Here is a 19,212-nt window from a genome sequence, read left to right as displayed (position 1 = left end):
TACACAAATTTGCAGTATTTGGGTATCAGGTTTGTCTTGGTGATACTATATAAATGACTGTTTTGAACTATTTTGCATTATTGACTGTAGGTTCAGAGTCATGATTGCATAGCTCACTTTCTCTGTGTTATTTTCCATTTACTGTGCGCCCCAGTTTTTTGTTTATTGTATAACCTTCAGGTGGTGGCTGGAGATCGCCAGGTGGCAGAGCTAAGTTCACCTGGAGAAAACAGCCTCTGTGGAAGATGGACACTGTAGAATTAGACCCCTCCCCTCCCCTCCCTCAATTCACGCTCTTCAGGTGCCACACCCATAATCGCCAGGGATTTCCCAACTCAGAGCTGGCAACCCTACCCCTAGGCCATGATATTCTCCCCTCCTAGAGCATCCTGAAATACCCCGACCCCCCCCCCAAAAAAATTAAATGCTACTTCTGGGACAGAGGGGACCACCCCCTCCTCCAGCAACACATCAGAGGGGGAATGCGTGGTTTGCAGAAGGAGGGGAGAACTGGCAAAAACCACCTCCTCCTTCCATCCCTAGAAAACCCCTGTGAGATCCAACTCTGAACACCAGAGGAGAGTTTCAAACCTTCCTGAGCAAAGCAGCGGGAGACCAGACACTCTTTTGTTTAAGCATGTTCTGCTTCTTTGTTGGACTTGGCGTAATCCTTTTGTGTACAGCCTAAAGACATCAGGAAATTAGCTTTGTGTGCTGAGTTTTCGCATCGACTCATCCCGAAACTCTGTCAATCCGAGAGCACACAAAAAGGTCATAATCCCCCTTCCTCACAAACACACACCTTCCCCCCGCCCAGCAAACCACTTCCTCTTGGTGAAGTTCTTGCCTTGAGATGGACCCGGAGACCAGGGTGGTTGAGGGTGTGGTCGCAACCCTGACCAGAGAGCACCCTGTTTTCCAGAAATTCAAGCTGACTGGTGACAGGCGGTCCTGAACTATGGAGCTGGAGGGTGTGTTTGTAGGGTTATTTTGGGCACACACCTTTCTGCTGGCAACGAGCCTGGTGTAGCTTTCAGGCGGAGACTTACAAACTTACGACTTGTAGGAGTGACAGCTTCCTGGTGGGGCCTTGAGATCCCCTGGAATTACAGCTGATCTCCAAGACAACCACAATCACTTGCCCCTTTGGAGGAATTGGCCCCTTTGGAGGGAGGACTCCATGGCATGACATCTCCCTGTGTGCCTCCCAAAGGGCATGAAGAGAAAGCCGGCAGACGTTGCTTAGGCTCCTGGCCCTAAGGAGATCAGGCTGGTCTCAACCAGAAGCAGGGCCTTTCAGCTGTGGCTCTGGCCACAACCATCCATTCAGGAAACCCAGAGCTGTCAGGAAACCCTGGCTGAGAAACCCTGGCTTATTCTAAGGTGCAGTAGGGCAGGGGTAGTCATCCTGTGGTCCTCCAGATGTTCGTGGACTACAATTCCCATGAGCCCCTGGCAGCCTTTGTTTTGAATTGTAGTCCATGAACATCTGGGGGACCACAGGATGACTACCCCTGCCCTACTGCACATTTTGTGCAGTAGGAAAATAAAATGGACCATAGGAAATCATATTTTGTGCACGTGGCGGTTTGGGCATTCTCAAATGCGTCGGGCACTCCTCTTGCACCGTGGCTACAAAGTTCATTGGCTTCTAAGAAGTACAGCTTTTTATCACCAAATCTTGTAATGACTTTCGTCATAACATACATTTTGTTGATTTTGGTTTGGCCCACAACGCCATTGCACCAATGTAGTCTCAGTCCGTGTCCTGATGAGACTGTCGCTGTCAATTTCTACAATGCACTGTGGGCGTTTGGTGTCAACTACTGAAACTCCATCTCAGTTTTGTATGCCATTTCTCCAGTATTATAGCAAACAACGCAGGCTAACCCAGGCCTTTTATACACTGGTGGTTTCCTTCACTGTTGCCCTGCATTTCCCTTGGGCGTATTTTTCTCTTCTGCATGCCAACTCACTTTCACTGTACAGGAGCATGGAGCTTTCTTTTTTCCTTCTGCATGGGCTTTGCCCTCTGTAGAGCTCAGTTTATTTTCCATTCACTGTATCTCTGGATGCTTTTTAAAAGTCCTATTGCCCTGGTTTTCAAGAGCAAAATATTGACACGTGTCCATGCTAGTTGTAGTCCATGGACCTCTGGAGAGCCACAATGTGGCCTACAGTAGTAGTCATAGATTCCTCCCTGCATACCATGGTGCATTCAGCTGTGTAAAAATAGCAAACCGGTCAATTTGTCAGGGATTTATAAATAGGCACGATATTTTAAAAATCTGTGTCATAGATGTTAATTCCTGCTGATCTATTTGGACTGGCAGCATTTCACACATGGGAGCTGAATGGGCCAGATTGCAGAAGGACTCTCAAAGCAGCTTACAGTCACCTTCCCTTTCCTCTCCCCACAACAGACACCCTGTGAGGTTGGCGGGGGTGAGAGAGCTCTGAGAGAATTTGCTCTGTGAGAACAGCTCTAACAGGACTAGGACTAGCCCAGGCTGGCTGCACGCGGAGGAGGAACAGGGAATCAAACCCTGCTCTCCAGATTAGAAGCCGCCTCTCTTAACCACAACAAGATGACCATAAAGAAACAAGAATTAGTACCCACAGCTACTGTCCAGCATGCTTCTTGAGGTAATGGCAAGGAGGTCTGTGACTGAGCTTTTACGCGAAAGCAGCTTCTGAACATGAGCAAACTTCTCAATATCTAACTTAGATTACATTACCTTTAGCTTCTTCTGTCTGAGCACTGGAGCAGCATTATTTATCATGTACATGTGTACCAAGGAAATATGAGGCAGCCCTGCGTCTAAAGAGGGCACTGCTTTGATTTGATTGGTACTCTCCAGTTAGATGGTCTTAATGTTGATTTTGTTATGATGATATGTTGCATGTATAATGGCTTTTGGTCATAGATCATAAATTGTATTGTATTGTATTGTATTGCATGTACCTAGAAGAAGAAGAGTTAGTTTTTATATGCCACTTTTCTCTACTTTCTCAAAGTGGGTTACAATCGCCTTCCCTTTCCTCTCCCCATCACAGAGACTGAGAGAGCTCTGGGAGAACTGCTCAGTCAGAACAGCTCTAACAGGGCTGTGACAAGCCCAAAGTCCCCCAGCTGGCTGCATGCGGAGGAGCGGGGAATCAAACCCGGCTCATCGTATTAGAAGCCGCCACTCTAAGCCGCTACACCAAGGTGGCTCTCTAAGAAGGTGACTTATCTGACAAACCTGCCCCCAAACTTCTCTGTGTTCTTCTTCTCCCTCTGTGCCAAGACTTCAAGTATAAAGAGGGCGATTGGTTAAAAACTACCCATTGCCTTGTGTGCATCCTGACAAGCTTGGATTTAAGGTGTGACCGGAGCATTTTCCCTGTTGTTTTTGCTTTACCTGCAGAACATGTCCTGGCGCATTTCAAGGCTGAGCACTGTCAAGCAATGCTCTTTTTAAAAATCAAGCACATATTCAGAGGGAAAGAGGGCAGGTTTTCAGATCTGAAGCTGTACTAGGAAAGAGTGGAGAACAGGAATCCAAGGCTGGTAGAGGGAAATAAGGTTAGGAAGGCAGAGCTTGGGAACTGCCTGCTGAACAGCTCTAGTTAGGAGGGCAGGGAGCGGTTCCTGTTGGCAGCAGAGGATGGGACCCGCAGTAATACCTTTAAACTACAGGCAGAATGGGCTGAACATGGCATGCATGGCTGAACATGCAGGGAAGAGGTAGGGAATCACAGAATCACAGAATCCTAGAGTTGGAAGGGGCTATACAGGCCATCTAGTCCCCTGCTCTACGCAGGATCAGCCCTAAGCATCCTAAAGCATCCAAGAAAAGTGTGTATCCAACCTTTGCTTGAAGACTGCCAGTGAGGGGGAGCTCACCACCTCCTTAGGCAGCCTATTCCACTGCTGAACTACTCTGACTGTGAAATTTCTTTTTCTGATATCTAGCCTATATCGTTGTACTTGAAGTTTAAACCCATTACTGCGTGTCCTCTCCTCTGTAGCCAACGGAAACAGCATCCTGCCCTCCTCCAAATGACAACCTTTCAAATACTTAAAGAGGGCTATCATGTCCCCTCTCAACCTCCTTTTCTCCAGGCTGAACATTCCCCTCAACCTATCTTCATAGGGCTTGGTCCCTTGGCCCCAGATCATCCTCGTCGCTCTCCTCTGTACCCTTTCAATTTCATCTACGTCCTTCTTGAAGTGAGGCCGCCAGAACTGCTCATAGTACTCCAGGTGTGGTCTGACCATTGCCATATACAATGGGACTATGACATCTTGGGAAGCTGTGGTTTGCCATAGGCAGAGTCCATGGCGACATTGTATGAAACGGTGGTTTAATTGGACTGTGGTCAGGGTGCCCTGTCCTGGATGGCCCAGGCTGGCCCAATCTCATTGGATTTCAGGAGCTACGCCTGGTCAACCCTGGTTGGCTCTTGGGTGGGAGGTCACCCAGGAAGTCAAGGCTTGCTAATCAGAGGCAGGGCAATGGCAAGCCACCTCTGAATGCCTTGCAAACCCTGTGGGGTCACCACAACTCAGCTGCAACTGGACAGCACTTTCTTTCTGCCACCTCCATCAGTTAGCATAATTGTCCGAATATAGGCTCTGCTAACCGTGGGCAGAGAGGAGTCTTTCAAACCAAGATGTGAAACTAGGGCTTGATGTGGGCTTATGAACCACGGTTAGTCGTGATTATGGCGGGTGTGACATCCTCTCCCAGAGCAATGTCTGGCTAGAGAGGCTGTTGTCACTTCCCTGCTTCCAATTACCTATTCCCAAATTTGTGGTCTTTTTCCCTAACAATAGTGGCCATTTAAAATAAAAGATTGCATTTGGGTATACCATTTGGTATCTGGTTACAAGCTGTAGCTGGCAACCCAGAAGGAGCATGTGGGGCAGGGAGGCCATTTTTTTCAGCATCGTGGTATGGTTCAACCATAGAGCTTGGGGTGCATGAAATAGCATTGCCCCATTACAGTGACATCACTTCCAGTTTTTGCTGGAAGTGATGTCACACATGAGCGTGATGCCATACAGTGCCCTCACTCTGTTTATCCCCCACTGGCCTGTCCCGTGGCAGCGAGGAAGCAGGATCAGCAGGTCAAGCGCTACAGCTGTATGGGAAGAAACCTAGCCATATGTTGACAGCACCCCTCTAAAATAGACATAATTGTTCCCATTTTATAGATCAGGGGTAGTCAAACTGAGAGCCTCTTGTGGCGCAGAGTGGTAAGGCAGCCGTCTGAAAGCTTTGCCCATAAGGCTGGGAGTTCAATCCCAGCAGCCAGCTCAAGGTTGACTCAGCCTTCCATCCTTCCGAGGTTGGTAAAATGAGTACCCAGCTTGCTGGGGGGTAAACGGTCATGACTGGGGAAGGCACTGGCAAACCACCCCGTATTGAGTCTGCCATGAAAACGCTAGAGGGCATCACCCCAAGGGTCAGACATGACTTGGTGCTTGCACAGGGGATACCTTTACCTTTACCTTAGTCAAACTGCGGCCCTCCAGATGTCCATGGACTACAATTCCCAGGAGCCCCTGCCAGCATTTGCTGGCAGGGGCTCCTGGGAATTGTAGTCCATGGACACCTGGAGGGCTGCAGTTTGACTACCCCTGTTATAGATGGTGAGCTGACGCTCAGGAAATATTTTTTATCAGTGCCCCCCAAAACTGTGCCCCCACACTTTCTACATACCCTACTGCTTTTACAGGGCTCATGTAAAGATGGGCTACAGCTTGAAAAATCAACCATATTTGCATTTCTTATTTTGAAACTTTGGCAAACTCATTTTCCCTGGGCCTGGGGACTTCCCCCCTCCCTGCTACTAACAATTTTTTGGTATGATTTTCAATATTGATTTAAACTTCTGAGTATCTGCCGATCAGTGTGACAGACAGGCAGTAATAGGCCTAGTTTTCTCATGTCAGCCCCGTGTTATCAAGAGGAAAGGGAGAGCAATCAAAATATTGGAAAGACTTGCATCGATTTTTGATAGAGTTGGAGAAAAAAGAGAATTAAGCAACCCGTGAGGGCTTCAGATTAAGGCCCATAATAGATCTTGCAGCCCATGGATGTTTGTTTAATTTTGCATTTTAGGCATGCAGTTGCAACATTTTTTCCTTAATCTTTGCTTCTGAGATTCCTATGTAGTCAAGGGAAAGTAAATTCCCCCTTTAAAAGGTTGGGGGCCGCTGCTTTATAATGTATTTTTTAAATTCTCCTGTCATCTTTCTTTATATTCCAAAAAAGGTCTTCTGATTCTGACTTTCATTACGTTCTAAAAATTCTTTAAGTAATTCACCAAAGTGATCCAAACCTTATTGAAATCCTGATTCCTTTTTTCCCCCTTGAAAAAACTTTGAGGTCCTTGGTTAACTTTTCCAAAATCATAAATTGCTTTGTTTTATTTTGCCATTATCTAATGAGATGTTTTCTGCATTTTTCCATTTTGTGGCAGTTATTCTGGCTGCCGTAATAAGGAAGTTTACCAGTGATTTATGCTTGCATTGAGCATTTCCAGTCAAAAATAAATTCAGGAGAACTAATTGAATGGAGGGTTCTGATTCCTCTCTTGTAATGTTACGGATTTCTATTTTTAAAAACCCACCAAAATTCCATTATTCATGGGACATTCCCACCAGTTTTACAATACATGCTGTGAAAGTAATAATCCAAGAAGCCCATATACATTTCATGGGAAATGTTATAGTGCACCGTTGAGATGTGAAATCACAAACACATATACCAGAAAATAAAAAAAGAAATACTTTGATGAAGGGTACCAGCTACAGGTTTTGACATTATCTGGAGATTTGAGGGTACAGTCTGAGTGAGTGAGGTTTGGGGAGGGGAGGGACCTTGGGAGTATATGTTACCATAAAGCCCATTTTCCAAGGTTGCCATCTTCTCCAGGAGAAGTGGAATAAATATTTCAAACAAACAAACAACAGCTATGTGCTCCAGAGTTCAGTTGCAATTCCAGTAGATCTTTACTTTCCAGCCCCCAACTGCCTATGTTTGTTTGATTTTTTAATACAATAAATATCTAGCACGGGGAGGTTTTTTTTTTTAAGTTTCACTATGTGAATGTGGATTTGCTATAGCTACAGGCAGGAGTGCTTTAAGGATTCACAGGGCCCTAGCAGAGTACAATTGCAGTGGGAACAGTCAGATGGGGGTGAAAGGGCCCCCCAACAGTGGAAAGGGGTGTCACTCCAATTGTCCTTAAAGAGGAAAAAGGGAGGGAGGAGAGAAGCTATGGCACCATCCGGGCCCCTGGATGCTCAGGGCTCATAGCATGTGCTACATGGATAAACCGGTCCTGGCCATAGGGAAGAATTTTGGACCCTCACAAATATATCAGGTCTCTTGCATACCTGTTTAGGTTACACTAGAGACACACTAAAAAATAATTCTGTAGTACTTTCAACTGTGGACTTATAAACCAAAACAGGCAGGCAGTACTTCCCCCCAATGTCTAAGTCAGAAATCAACTTCTTCCAAGTTTCCACTGTTGTGGCCTGCATATTTTAAAGCACAACTTTTTGTAAATCTGTTTGTAAAAATCTTAATGGCATCCTGCAGAGTTGCTGTGTGCCTGCTGGCACTCCAGGGGCTGTCTGGAAAAAAGAAAACAATGCCATTAGTGATAGTGTGATGTCACTTCCAGAAATATCCAGAAGTGATGTCAAACTTCTCTAGGAATTGCTGGAAACTCTATGGTAAAACCAAGAGAGGACTGACGTCACTTCTGAGTTTCTCCCAGGAAGCCTGGCAATTTGAGTGTCCTTAGATGACATGACATCACTTCCAGCTGCAGAACTCGAAATGACGTCATTGAGTCTTGGGCAGTGACATTGCAGCATTGCCAGACGCCATTTTGCTTCCTCTCATTTCCCTCCCTCCAGCCCTGGCAGGTAGGTGACTGGTGAAGGAAGCTTTGACACTCAAAAGCTGATACCCCCAAAGCCATGTTGATCTTCTAAAGTGTTATCAGATTCAAATCTGACACAGCTTGTTGGAATGTGACCTTTCTCTCTATTTCTCCTTCATGTGTAGTGGGGTGAGGTCCAGCAGATGATAAACGGCACCCCGGTATACATGTACCAGGACTGCAACGTGCTCTCAGAGGGTGACCACTGGCTCCGCACCAACTGGATCTTCCGAGGCGAGGCCTCCTCCCACGTCTACGTGGAGCTGAAATTCACCATCCGGGACTGCAAGAGCTTCAAAGGGGAGGCGGTCAACTGCAAGGAGACCTTCAACCTCTACTACATGGAATCGGACCAAGACGTCGGCATCCAGTTCCGCCGCCCGCCCTTCATCAAGGTCAGCAAGGCTAACGCTTTCGGCAATTTGATTGAGTTGACAGAGTTTTGCAAGCAGAGAAAGGAAGAGTCTTGCCCCAACCCCTCTCCCTGAGGACTGTTCAGGGAGGATGGAGAACTGGGAATGCAAGCAAGAACTTTGATATCTCATTAGGCTTCCAAGGGTCAAAGTACTTAGTAAGGTTGCCAGCTCTGGGTTGGGAAATATCTAGGCACTTTTGGAGTGGAGCTGGGAGCATAACAGAGAGGGACCTCAGTAAGGTTGTGCACTTTGGCTGCCAAAGCAGCCGCTGGCCACTTTGGGCATGAACAGCCGCTTTGGCAGCCGAAGCGCACAACCCTAGACCTCAGTGCTGTGGAGTCTACGCTCCAAAAACAGCCATTTTCTCCAGGGGAAATTATAGGGAACGACACCAAAGCACTCTTCATTTCAATGGGGTTTGTACAGCAGTCCTTGCTGGTCTGTGTCTTTAGTCTATCCCTTTGTTTTCTACAAGCCTTTCTTTCTCCCGAATTAATAATGCAAATAATCGATGGGTCACTTCACCTGGTTCTACTGAGGGCCAAACCAGACAACACCAGGGAAATGCAGCATCGTTTTAGAGCTTTTCTAGAAATAATTTTTTTAAATACCTTGGAGTCCAGTCCCGCTGGGAAGGGCCCTCCTTTATGTTACTTTTCATGCACTGAAACAGACTAGTAATAGAAAATTTGATAGTAATGCAATCCACAGTGAGAACTGCAAGCAGGATATTGTATAATCCATGTGGTTGGTCTGGAGACTAGATTTATCCTTCCTGATCGGACACGATGTGAGACGTCAGGATTGTAGCAGGTTATTTGTAGATTGGAGGATCTGGAAATTCAGTTGTTAAGGTCTGAGGCAGTTAGTTCATGTTTGCCAAAATATTGGGGAATATCAACAGGCCCCAAATAAATGCATTCCTATCTCTTTGTGTTAAGTCAACCCACTTCTGCAAAGAGCTTTTTTGCTTGCCAGAATGGACATCTTTTCTTCTAATCTAGCGAAAGGCAGGTTTAATAAGATCCCTTTTTCCCAAAGGCTGTCCCTGCATGGGTGTCCCACGCCAGATGCACTGGAGCATTTCATCTTAGATTGTCCACATTTTGAGTGTTGTCATCTAGCTTGGAGGGTTTCCTTTTGCAAGGCGAATGGAACTCATCTGGATGGGAAATGCTGAACTGGCGTAGTATTGATTTAGAAGGACCCTGTTAAGATGCGTGCGATTGTCCTGGTTTTAGCCCGAATTTTAGTGGTTAGCTTGGAAGGGATGAATGCCCATGATTATTTGTAATCGTTTTGTTTGGCAAACTTGGTCTGGCACTGTGAGCGTACTTAGTTGGGTTTAGTCTTTTTGTTACACCAATACAGGCTTTGTTGCATGGCTCACATGGGGGAGGTTGGATGTCAACAGGAAAGGCCCTGCAGAATGGTCCAGCAGGGCTCTTCTTACTTCCTTCTCATAGACAGAGGAACGTACCTAAACGTGGGGATGTTCTGGGCTGGGCAGGGAGCCATATTTTGAAGTTCTGCCCTTCTCATTTTTTTGGACTGTGGCGCATGGCAGAGAAGGCTTAGGTTTACCCCCACATGCCCAGCTATCCCGACCTTGGGGGAGCTATTTGCTGTATTGTGGAAATGTGAAATGTAGCTCATCAGTCAATGTGCAGCTCCTTAACGGGGGCAAATAGTATCAACCCCACCCCCAGACAACGCACCGAGCAGTAATATCAGGGCTCTTTCAGCCTCCCCTCCCTCACAGGGTATCTGTTGTGGGGAGAGGAAAGGGAAGGCGAATGTAAGCCGCTTTGAGACTCCTTTGGGGAGAGAAAAGTGGCATCTAAGAACCAACTTTTCTTCTTCAGTAATATCAGGGCTCTCTCAGCCTCCCGTCCCTCACAGGGTGTCTGTTGTGGGGAGAGGAAAGGGAAGGCGACTGTAAGCCACTTTGAGACTCCTTCGAGTAGAGAAAAGCGGCATCTAAAAACCAACTCTTCTTCTTCAGTAATATCAGGGCTCTCTCAGCCTCACCCACCTCACAGGGTGTCTGTTGTGGGAAGAGGAAAGGGAAGGCGATTGTAAGTTGCTTTGAGGCTCCTTCAGGTAGAGAAAAAGCGGCATATAAGAACCAACTCTTCTTCTTCTTCTTCTTCTTCTTCAATGTGCAGCTCCTTAACGGGGGGAAAATAGCATCAACCCCACCCCCAAACACTGCAGTTTGCTTCTGCTAGATGTATAAAATGACCTCAACCCTCTTCCCGTGCAGGTCAATACTGTAGCAGGAGACCGCAGTTTCACAACCCGGGACATCGAACAAGGCACCATGCAGCTAAACACGGAGGTGTCAACCATCAGTAACCTGCATCAGCGTGGATTCTACCTGGCCTTCCAGAACTCCGGGGCTTGCGTGGCGTTGGTCTCCGTGCGCGTGTACTACAAGAGCTGCTCGGAGACGGTGCGCGGATTGGCTACCTTCGCGGAAACGCTGGCCAGCTCCGAAGGGCTGGTGAAAGTGCACGGCGTCTGCCTCCAAAACGCCGCCGAAGAAGTGGGGCTCGGCCCCAGGATGCACTGCAGTCCTAACGGGGAGTGGTTGATCCCAATGGGCCGTTGCCTGTGCATCCCTGGCTTCGAGGAGGCTGGCGGAAAGTGCGTCAGTAAGTATTGCAGTGGGGCAGACTGAGAGGCAGGGCTCTCAGGGAGAGGAAAGGGCAGGGTTTCATGGTGGGAGATGAATGTATTTATTTAGATTTCTATACCACCCATTTCTTTGCAGCTCTGGGCGGTTTACACAGAAACCGCCGTTCCACATTGTGTACAATGGAATACCACTTTTGAATGGTGTCCTCCCACGAAATAGAAAACAAGTCTGAAATAGTCTAGCCCTGACCCTTGTCCACTATGTTGTTTTTCTTTCCTTTTTGTCTTTGGCAAGAAAAAAATGTGATTTAGACCTTGGGTCTGCAGCAGTTCACTTGGTTCATTCTCCTCCTTGTGGCATGAGAAGATAGGAGGCTGCTAATCCCCCCCCCAACCCACCCCACCCCAACCCACCCTCTTTCCTGCCCCCATTCTGTTTGCTCTCTTCCTCACTAGCAGTACCAGTTGGGCATACAGGGACTTCTGTTCTCTGTCTGTTTCCTTCCAATTCAGCAGCCATTTTTGGGGCTCTAGACGTGTGCAGCTAAGAGAATAATCTTAGTGCTGCACGAAAAAAGTGGACGATTCCAAAATTGTAACAAAGGGGAAACAGAATCTATCCTGTGGCTTAATTAAGTATAAGAAGATAAAAAGTCTCTTATGTCATTCATTTAGACTTTGCCAAAACGGTCTCTAGATTCATTTGTTTTCCATTTTCAGTCTGGCTTTCGTCAGTGGCAATGAGTCCGTCCTTGTTAATGTTTGAATATAATGAGGCAAATGCTCCTGTGTAATGGAGAGTCAAGGCTATAAGCCACTGAAAAGAATAATCTTAAGCAGGTCTGCTCAGAATCATACCCAGGTTTCTTTAAGGGTGTGTGCTGCTAGGGAATTGTTCTTGGGATTGCACCCAGCCGGAGTCTCCTGCATGTTCACGTTACCAGTAGGATACGGGGATTTTGTCAGTTTCATCGCTGTGCCAGAACAGCCTTCCTCGACTTTTTTAGCATTGAGAAACCCCTGAACCTTTCTTCAGGCTTCAAGAAACCCCAGAAGGGGTGCAATTGTGCAGAATATGTGTGGGAAGCATTGCTGTGTACTCACCCACCCAGGGCCCTTCCCCTTCCCACCCTCTCCAGGCCCATCATTGGCCATTTTGGGGGGGAGGAGATTGACATGGCCATATATGGTAAAATCACCCACTAAATGTTTAATACATTTTTAAAATATTCGGGAAACCCTTCCAGGGCCATCAAGAAACCCCAGGGTTTCACGAAGCCCTGGTTTATAAAGCCTGGCATAGGATAGCCACAGGTCTGACCAGAGATATTTTAGTGCAGAAAAGCTAAACGGCATTGCCATACCACCCTTGTTTGTGTATACGTGCGCACACCAACAGTAGCAGTACAGATTTGTTTAGGGCCTAAGTAAACAGAGAATTTAAATGTAGGCATCTGATTAAAACACTTCTAGGCTCATTCTGCACACATTGGATAATGCACTTTCAATGTGCTTTGGCAGCTGGATTTTCCTGTGCAGAACAGGAAAATGTACTTCTAAAGTACATTGAAATTGCATTATCTTTTGTGTGCAGAATAGGCTAGACTGTTGACCATAAATCATAAGGGAAGTACAATCGTAGATGAGTGTGTCCTAGAAAATCTGTTCCACTTGCATTGTGATCACACATTTCCTAATGTGATTTCTTCACTGGAGATGTATTTATTTTATTTATTGACGTGCAGCCCTCATTTCTCCCCAAAGGACTGAAGGTGGGTTACAATATTAGCTTACACCTGGAATTGTTATTCTGTTTTGGAGCACTTTTTCAGCTTCCATGTGTCATGTCGGAATTACCTGGCTTCCATGATTTTCCCCACCCTCAATAACCTTCTTTCCCAAAACTGCTTTACTCTGGTTGTTTTGGAAAGAGTGCAGTTCAAAACTTTGGGTTGTCACCTGGAAGGAATGCCGCTTGCAACCCTACCTTGAAACCTTTTTCCGAATTCGCTGCCACCTTCCTTCTGTCAAAGACTCGCAGATGGTATTCTCCAACCATTTATTTTATCCCCCCCCCCTCCCACTGTACCACATTTTGAAGACGTTTTTTAAACTCAGTAATTGTAGAAGAAGAAGAGCTGGTTTATATACCCTGCTTTTCTCTCCCCGAAAGAGTTTCAAAGTGGCTTACAATCACCTTCCCTATTCTCTCCCCACAACAGACACCCTGTGAGGTAGGTGAGGCTGAGAGAGCCCTGACGGAACTGCTGTGTGAGAACAGCATTATCAGGACTGGGACTAACCCAAGGTCACCCAGCTGGCTGCATGTGGAAGAGCGGGGAATCAAACCCAGCTGGCCAGATTAGAAGCCGCCGCTCTCTACCACTATGCCAAGCTGGCTCTAACGCACTATAGCATTATAACAATTACTGTAGCACTGTAGCACCATCTATTCCCACTTACCTATTGCAAAGTCTAGTGGAACTGTTGTTAGAACCATGGTGCGTGTGCAAAGATCAGGGCAAAAAAGTGGGAGGATGAATACCCACAGAAGCAATGAAAGCCGCACTCCTGAAAAACAAGATAGGGGATGTTGGGGGAAAGACAGAGGAACATGTGTGGAAATTCTCCCTATGTGGGAATGAAAGAATTCCCAGTGGAAATGAAAGCCATCTGGAGAACCCTCGACATGTGGAGGCAGCCAGGCATTTAAGAAATACACCATAAAATGAGCTATTAAAACCTACCTATAACACAGATTCAAACAGCTTCAGATGTTTATCTCCTAGAAGGCCTGTCACTCAATCTTTCACTCCCATCGAAATGCCAATAATGGGGGAGGCCCTTTGTTTTAACTGAGTTTACCTGCTTCCCGGTAGGGCCTGGCGATCGCCTGGGATGACAGCTGATCTTGAGACTAGAGTTGTGTTCCCCTGGAGGAAATGGCTGCTTCGGAGGGTGGGATCTATGGCATTGCCCCCCTGCAGAGGCCCCTCATCTCCCCTCCCCAAATGCCACCCTCCCTAAGGCGCCACCCCGAAATCCCCAGGAACTGCCCCACTTGGAGTTGCAGCCAGCCAGCGTGGTTTGGTGGCTGAGAGCAGCCTATCGCATTATGAAATGTGGCATGAAGCATTTGTTGATAAGCCATCCACTTAGGTAAGCTGTACTCCTACTGGCTGTATTTGCTGGGAGGTCCAAAAGGATGTTTTGCTCTAGGTCTCTGTATCTCTGTATCGGGCAGTCTAAAATTAAATCAATTTTAAAACTCATCAGCTTTGCCCATGAGATGGGGCTACCAAGGGGCCCGCAGAGTGAGGGGTTCCCCACCCTCAGGTCTTTTGCTGGATTTCCCCACCCGTTTCCAGTTTTACCACAGAGCTTTCAGCGATTCCTAGAGCTACCCTTTGTCACTATTTATTTATTTATTTGCCGTACAGCATGTGTTGTGTAGCCAGGAGATCCGAGGATTGTCTGGCAGCCAGGCAAAGGACATCTAGAGCTGGGCCGATTCTGCACTTACTTTGTTTATTCTATTGTGGATCCTGCTGAATTCAGATGGATTTGAACTTGGGTCTTCCCCTATCCCCCCTCCCCTCCAAATTGAAACAGAAAAGTGTTCTGCATGTTATTAGAAAAGCTCAGAAAGGGGGGGGGAGCCAAGCGCAGCAGGAGCTTCTTTCTTTTCTTGAAGCGGGGGAAGAGGATTGGAGACAGCAGAGGAGGGGGGAATAAATCCAAGAGGAAAATCTTTGCCAAGAGAAGTTAGGACTTCTGGAGTGCAGTCACTTTAAGATAAGCCTTGCAACTGGGAACCAGGAAGTCTTTGAACTAACACCCTGGCCAATCAGGGAAGACTGCTTTGCTACAGCGTTGGAGGCATGAGGCAGAGTTAATTCACAGAGAGCTGCACATTTACTCATGGCAGTTTTTGAAATATTGACGCTTATATCCACTCCAGATATCACGAGGGAAAGGTAGAGTCACCACGAAACAATCATGCTTGTTGCAGAGGGAAAATTCAAAATCAAAATGCACATCAAATTCAGTGTAGATGAGAGGGATTCATTCAAACTGGGTCTGGGTAAAAAACCCAATGACTGTACCCAGGCTTGCCTCCACACCATGGAGGAACTACGACCCAAACCCTTGAACATCTCCCATCCAAATACTAGCCAGGGCCAGCCCTGCTTAGCTTCCCCGATCCGACAGGCTCGGCCTTGCCTGGGCTATCCTTTTGTCACTTCTGGGTAGCTAAGACTTCCTAGGAACTCTATGGTCAGTGCTTCCCATAAGAAGGCAAGGCCTTGACTCTTGTCTTCTCATGATGTGAGCATTGAGTCCACAAACTGGCCCAACACAATGTAAATGAAAGCTGCTCTAAGGCTTGACGTACTAAGAAAGCTGTGCAGGTGATGCTACAGAATCCACATTTTTATGGCCGTGTCCTGGGGAAATTTCTGCCACTGCTGGAAGGTGCAGAGGCCTGTCGGTTGTTGCCGCTGCGGTGTGTTCCCTGTCACTGGGCTCAGGGGGAAGGTTGAGCAAAATTCCCAGCTGTGGATTCTGCCCCTCCCTGCTCCTCGGCTGCCACAGCTCAGCCAGTTTTTCCACTTAGATGCTACTATTACTTTTCGTCACCACCACGCCCTCCCGGTTTGCGAGCCGTCCCCTGGAATGGTGCGGGGAACACATCCTGCCCGGGCAGGTCCTCGCTGCTCTCGCCCAGGTAGCAGCCGACACGCAAATGGCTCCTTCAACCAGCTTAAGCCAAGCCGGGAATCTTCAAACAGCAGGGTTCAAAAGACGCCTCTCTCTGCTGCTCGGAAACTGAAGAGCAAACGGAGATGGAGCAGGAACTGGACCCCTCCTTGAGAATAGGGTCTCCAGCTGTGGGTTAGGAAATACCGGGCGATTTTGGGACCGGAGCCAGGGAAGGGTTGGATTTGGGGAGGGGAGGAGGGTTTAATGCCACAGAGTCCATGCTCCAAAGCAGCCACTTCCTCCAGGGGGTCTGGATCTTGGCCACTTGGAAACCAGTTGTGATAGCGGAGCTCTCCAGGTGGCACCTTGCAGCCCTGCTGCATTCCTGCCCAGGACCAGGACTCTGTGGGGCAGGCTTCCCAAGCAAACTCCTGTCTGTTCGCCCTCAATAGTGAATGTCTGGTGTGGAAGAAGACAGCATCTATTTCAGGGGCACAGTGAGAATAACCAGCTATACTCAGTGGCCTGCTGGCAGCCTGGGTTCCCAACCTCCAGGTGGGGCCTGGCATTCTCCCTGACCGACAGCTAATTTCCCTTCAGACTAGAAAAACCAGGGAGGAAATGGCTGCAGTAGAGGGCGGAGTCTATGGCATCGCATCCCCCCTGTTGTCTCTCCGCCCTCCTTGGGCACCCTCCTCAGACCACCTCCCACTACACTTAAACCGCACCTTTCTCCACAAATGGTGACTCGGCGGCTTGCATCATTTCCCTCCTCTAGTTCAGGGGTAGTCAACCTGTGGTCCTCCAGATGTCCATGGACTACAATTCCCATGAGCCCCTGCCAGCGTTTGCTGGCAGGGGCTCATGGGAATTGTAGTTCATGAACATCTGGAGGACCACAGGTTGACTACCCCTGCTCTAGTCTATCCTTACAACATACCTTGCTAGGTAGGTTAGCCTGAGAGCCACACAGGAATTTTCCATGGCACAGGTGGGAGATTTCCCAGAATTATAGGTGATCTCCAGGTAGATTGCCAGCCCTGGGTTAGGAAATGCCTGGAGACTTTGGGGCTGGAGCCAGGAGTGGGCGGGATTTGGGGCAGGGAGGGACGTCAATGGTGTCTGTTGCTTGGGAGTCCCCCTCCCTCCAAGTCAGCCCTTTTCTCCAGGGGAACTGATCTCTGTTGCCTGGAGATGAGCTGTAATTCCAGGAGGGTCCTCAGGTCCCACCTGGGGACTGGCATCCCTATCTCCATGCTCCTGAGATCAGTGACCCTGGAAGGAATGCCTGCTCTGGAAATTGGACTGTATGGGATTTTATCCTGAGGAAGCCCCTTCCCCCCACAGACCCCTCCCTCTGAGGTCACCTCCCCCCAAAAAAATCACTGGGGATTCCCAAACACAGAGATGGCATCTCTAGGCATGAGTGCGGATTTGAACCTCTTATTGTTCTTATCTCATTCAGAATGGTCCTTCCTCCTCCAGGGTTGCCAACCTCCAGGTATGGCCTGGAGATCTTCCAGAGTCGGAACTTGATCACCAGGCGATAGAGATCAGTTTCCCTGGGAAATAAATGGCTGCTTTGGAAGGTGGACCCAATGGCATGAGCAGCCAAACTGTGGCTCTCCAGATGTCCATGGACTACAATTCCCATGAGCTCTTGGGGCTCATGGGAATTGTAGTCCATGGACATCTGCAGAGCCACAGTTTGGCCACCCTTGCTCTATGGCATTATACCTTGCTGATCCCCTCCCTCCCCTGGCTTCACCGTAGGCTTGCCAGTATCTAATTCAGGCCTGGAGATCTGCTCTGACTACTGGTCTTCAACTCCCAGAGATCAGTTCCCCTGCAGAGAATGGCAGGTTTGGAGGGTGGACTCCTTAGTGTTGAACCCTGCTGAAGCTCCTCCCCAAACCCTGCTTTCCTCAGGCTCCACCCCACCCCCAAAATCTCCAGCCCATTCCCAACCATCCTCCTCGCCCGCCACTCCGTCCTCCTCTCCCGCCACTTCAACCTCTTGTGCAATTTGTCACATCTGCCCGTTTCCAGTTCTTCACCAGAGGTGTTGTCTTAAGTCATCAAGGAGTCTTGCCTTCCCGGGCGATCGAGAAGCTTCCCATCTCCGAAGGACTCACAATAAAAACGAAGCAGATTTGGCAGCCGTACCTGTACTTATCTCCCCGTCCCGGGTGCCTTGGTTTGGCAACGGAGCCAAGAGTGCCTCCAAGAGCAGGGGCAGATCCAAGACCTTTTGTCGGATCCACCCAGCGTTGGGAGAGAGCCAGAGATACACCTATGTTCCCAAACCAGGGTGGGGTCCATTCCCAGAGGGATCACGAATAGGGCTCCCAAGAAGATGACGGAGCCAGAAAGAACAGCCACCACGCAATGGCAAACGGGGCCCAAGCGCCCCAGGTCTCCAGAACTCTTCATCACGTTGACTTTAAACAAGAAAAATGGAGGAGGAAAAAAATCATAAAAAGGTCTCCAGTTATGATAGCAAGGCTGTGTCTTATAAACACCCCATATTAGACCTGGGATGCTTATAACATAAGGCGTTAATACAGGGGTAGTCAAACTGCAGCCTTCCAGATGTCCATGGACTACAATTCCCATGGGGCTCATGGGAATTGTAGTCCGTGGACATCTGGAGGGCCACTGACTACCCCTCCCTTAACATTTGGGTTTAGGGATTCTTAAACTCTGCTGACATTGAGTTATACCCTTGGCCTTCAGGGAAGAAGAAGCAGATGTTGAGGTTCTCGGTGTGCTGAACCCTGAGCCCAGTCAAAGGTGGTCTGAAAGGTTATGACAGAGGAGGAATCCCCAGAGGGTGCCTGTGGCGCTGTGGTGGTGCTCACCTTTTCTAGTACCTGCCAAGTGTTTTTAGTAGTGGGTGGGTCGGTCTTCACCTGAGCATGATAGTGTTGCTAGCTCTGGGTTGGAAAATACCTGGAGACTTTGAGGGTGGAGCCAGGAGCGAATGGGATTTGGGGTGGGGAGAAACCTCAGTGGAACATAATGCTATGGAGTCCACTCTCCGAAGCAGCCATCTTCTCCAGGAGAACTAGGCTGGCCAGCTCTGGGTTGGAGAATCCCTGGAGATGTTGTCGGTGGAGCTGGGAGTAGGTGGGATTTGGGGCAGGGTTGGACCTCAGTGGAACATAATGCTAGGAAGTCTGCCCTTCAAAGCAGCCATTTTCTCTATTGAACTGATCTCCATTGCCTGGAGAGGAGCTGTAAAACCAGGGGATGCCCAAGTGCCACCTGGATGTTGGCAATCTGAGAGCAGGGCTTCTGACTGGCCACTGGAGATTTGATTGGGTGGGCAGATACTTTTCAAATGTTGTTTTGACAGCAGCTGCTGCCACAGCACAAGGGTCTTCCCTATGTGATTGAGAGTAAGCTCCAACGACCATATTGGTACCTCCTATGGCAGCCATTTTGTGGCCCCGCCCCCATGCGGTGTTAGAATTCCAAAGGTGCCACTGGCTGAAAAAGT

General features: G+C 48.2%; 1 protein-coding gene across 1 annotated transcript in view; it reads left to right on the top strand.

The window, feature by feature from the left end:
• EPHA1 (EPH receptor A1) overlaps positions 1 to 19,212 on the top strand; it is a 124,700-nt gene that overhangs the window by 59,988 nt on the left and 45,500 nt on the right. Inside the window, exons 3-4 of the mRNA XM_077345864.1 lie at positions 8,076 to 8,345; positions 10,633 to 11,023. Coding sequence (XP_077201979.1) covers positions 8,076 to 8,345; positions 10,633 to 11,023 — 661 coding nt within the window. The remainder of the gene's footprint in view (positions 1 to 8,075; positions 8,346 to 10,632; positions 11,024 to 19,212) is intronic.

Source organism: Paroedura picta, chromosome 7 (assembly GCF_049243985.1).
Source record: "Paroedura picta isolate Pp20150507F chromosome 7, Ppicta_v3.0, whole genome shotgun sequence".
NCBI classification, from domain to species: domain Eukaryota; kingdom Metazoa; phylum Chordata; class Lepidosauria; order Squamata; family Gekkonidae; genus Paroedura; species Paroedura picta.
Note: the sequence above shows the minus strand (reverse complement) of the source record. Positions and strands in the feature narration are given on the sequence as shown.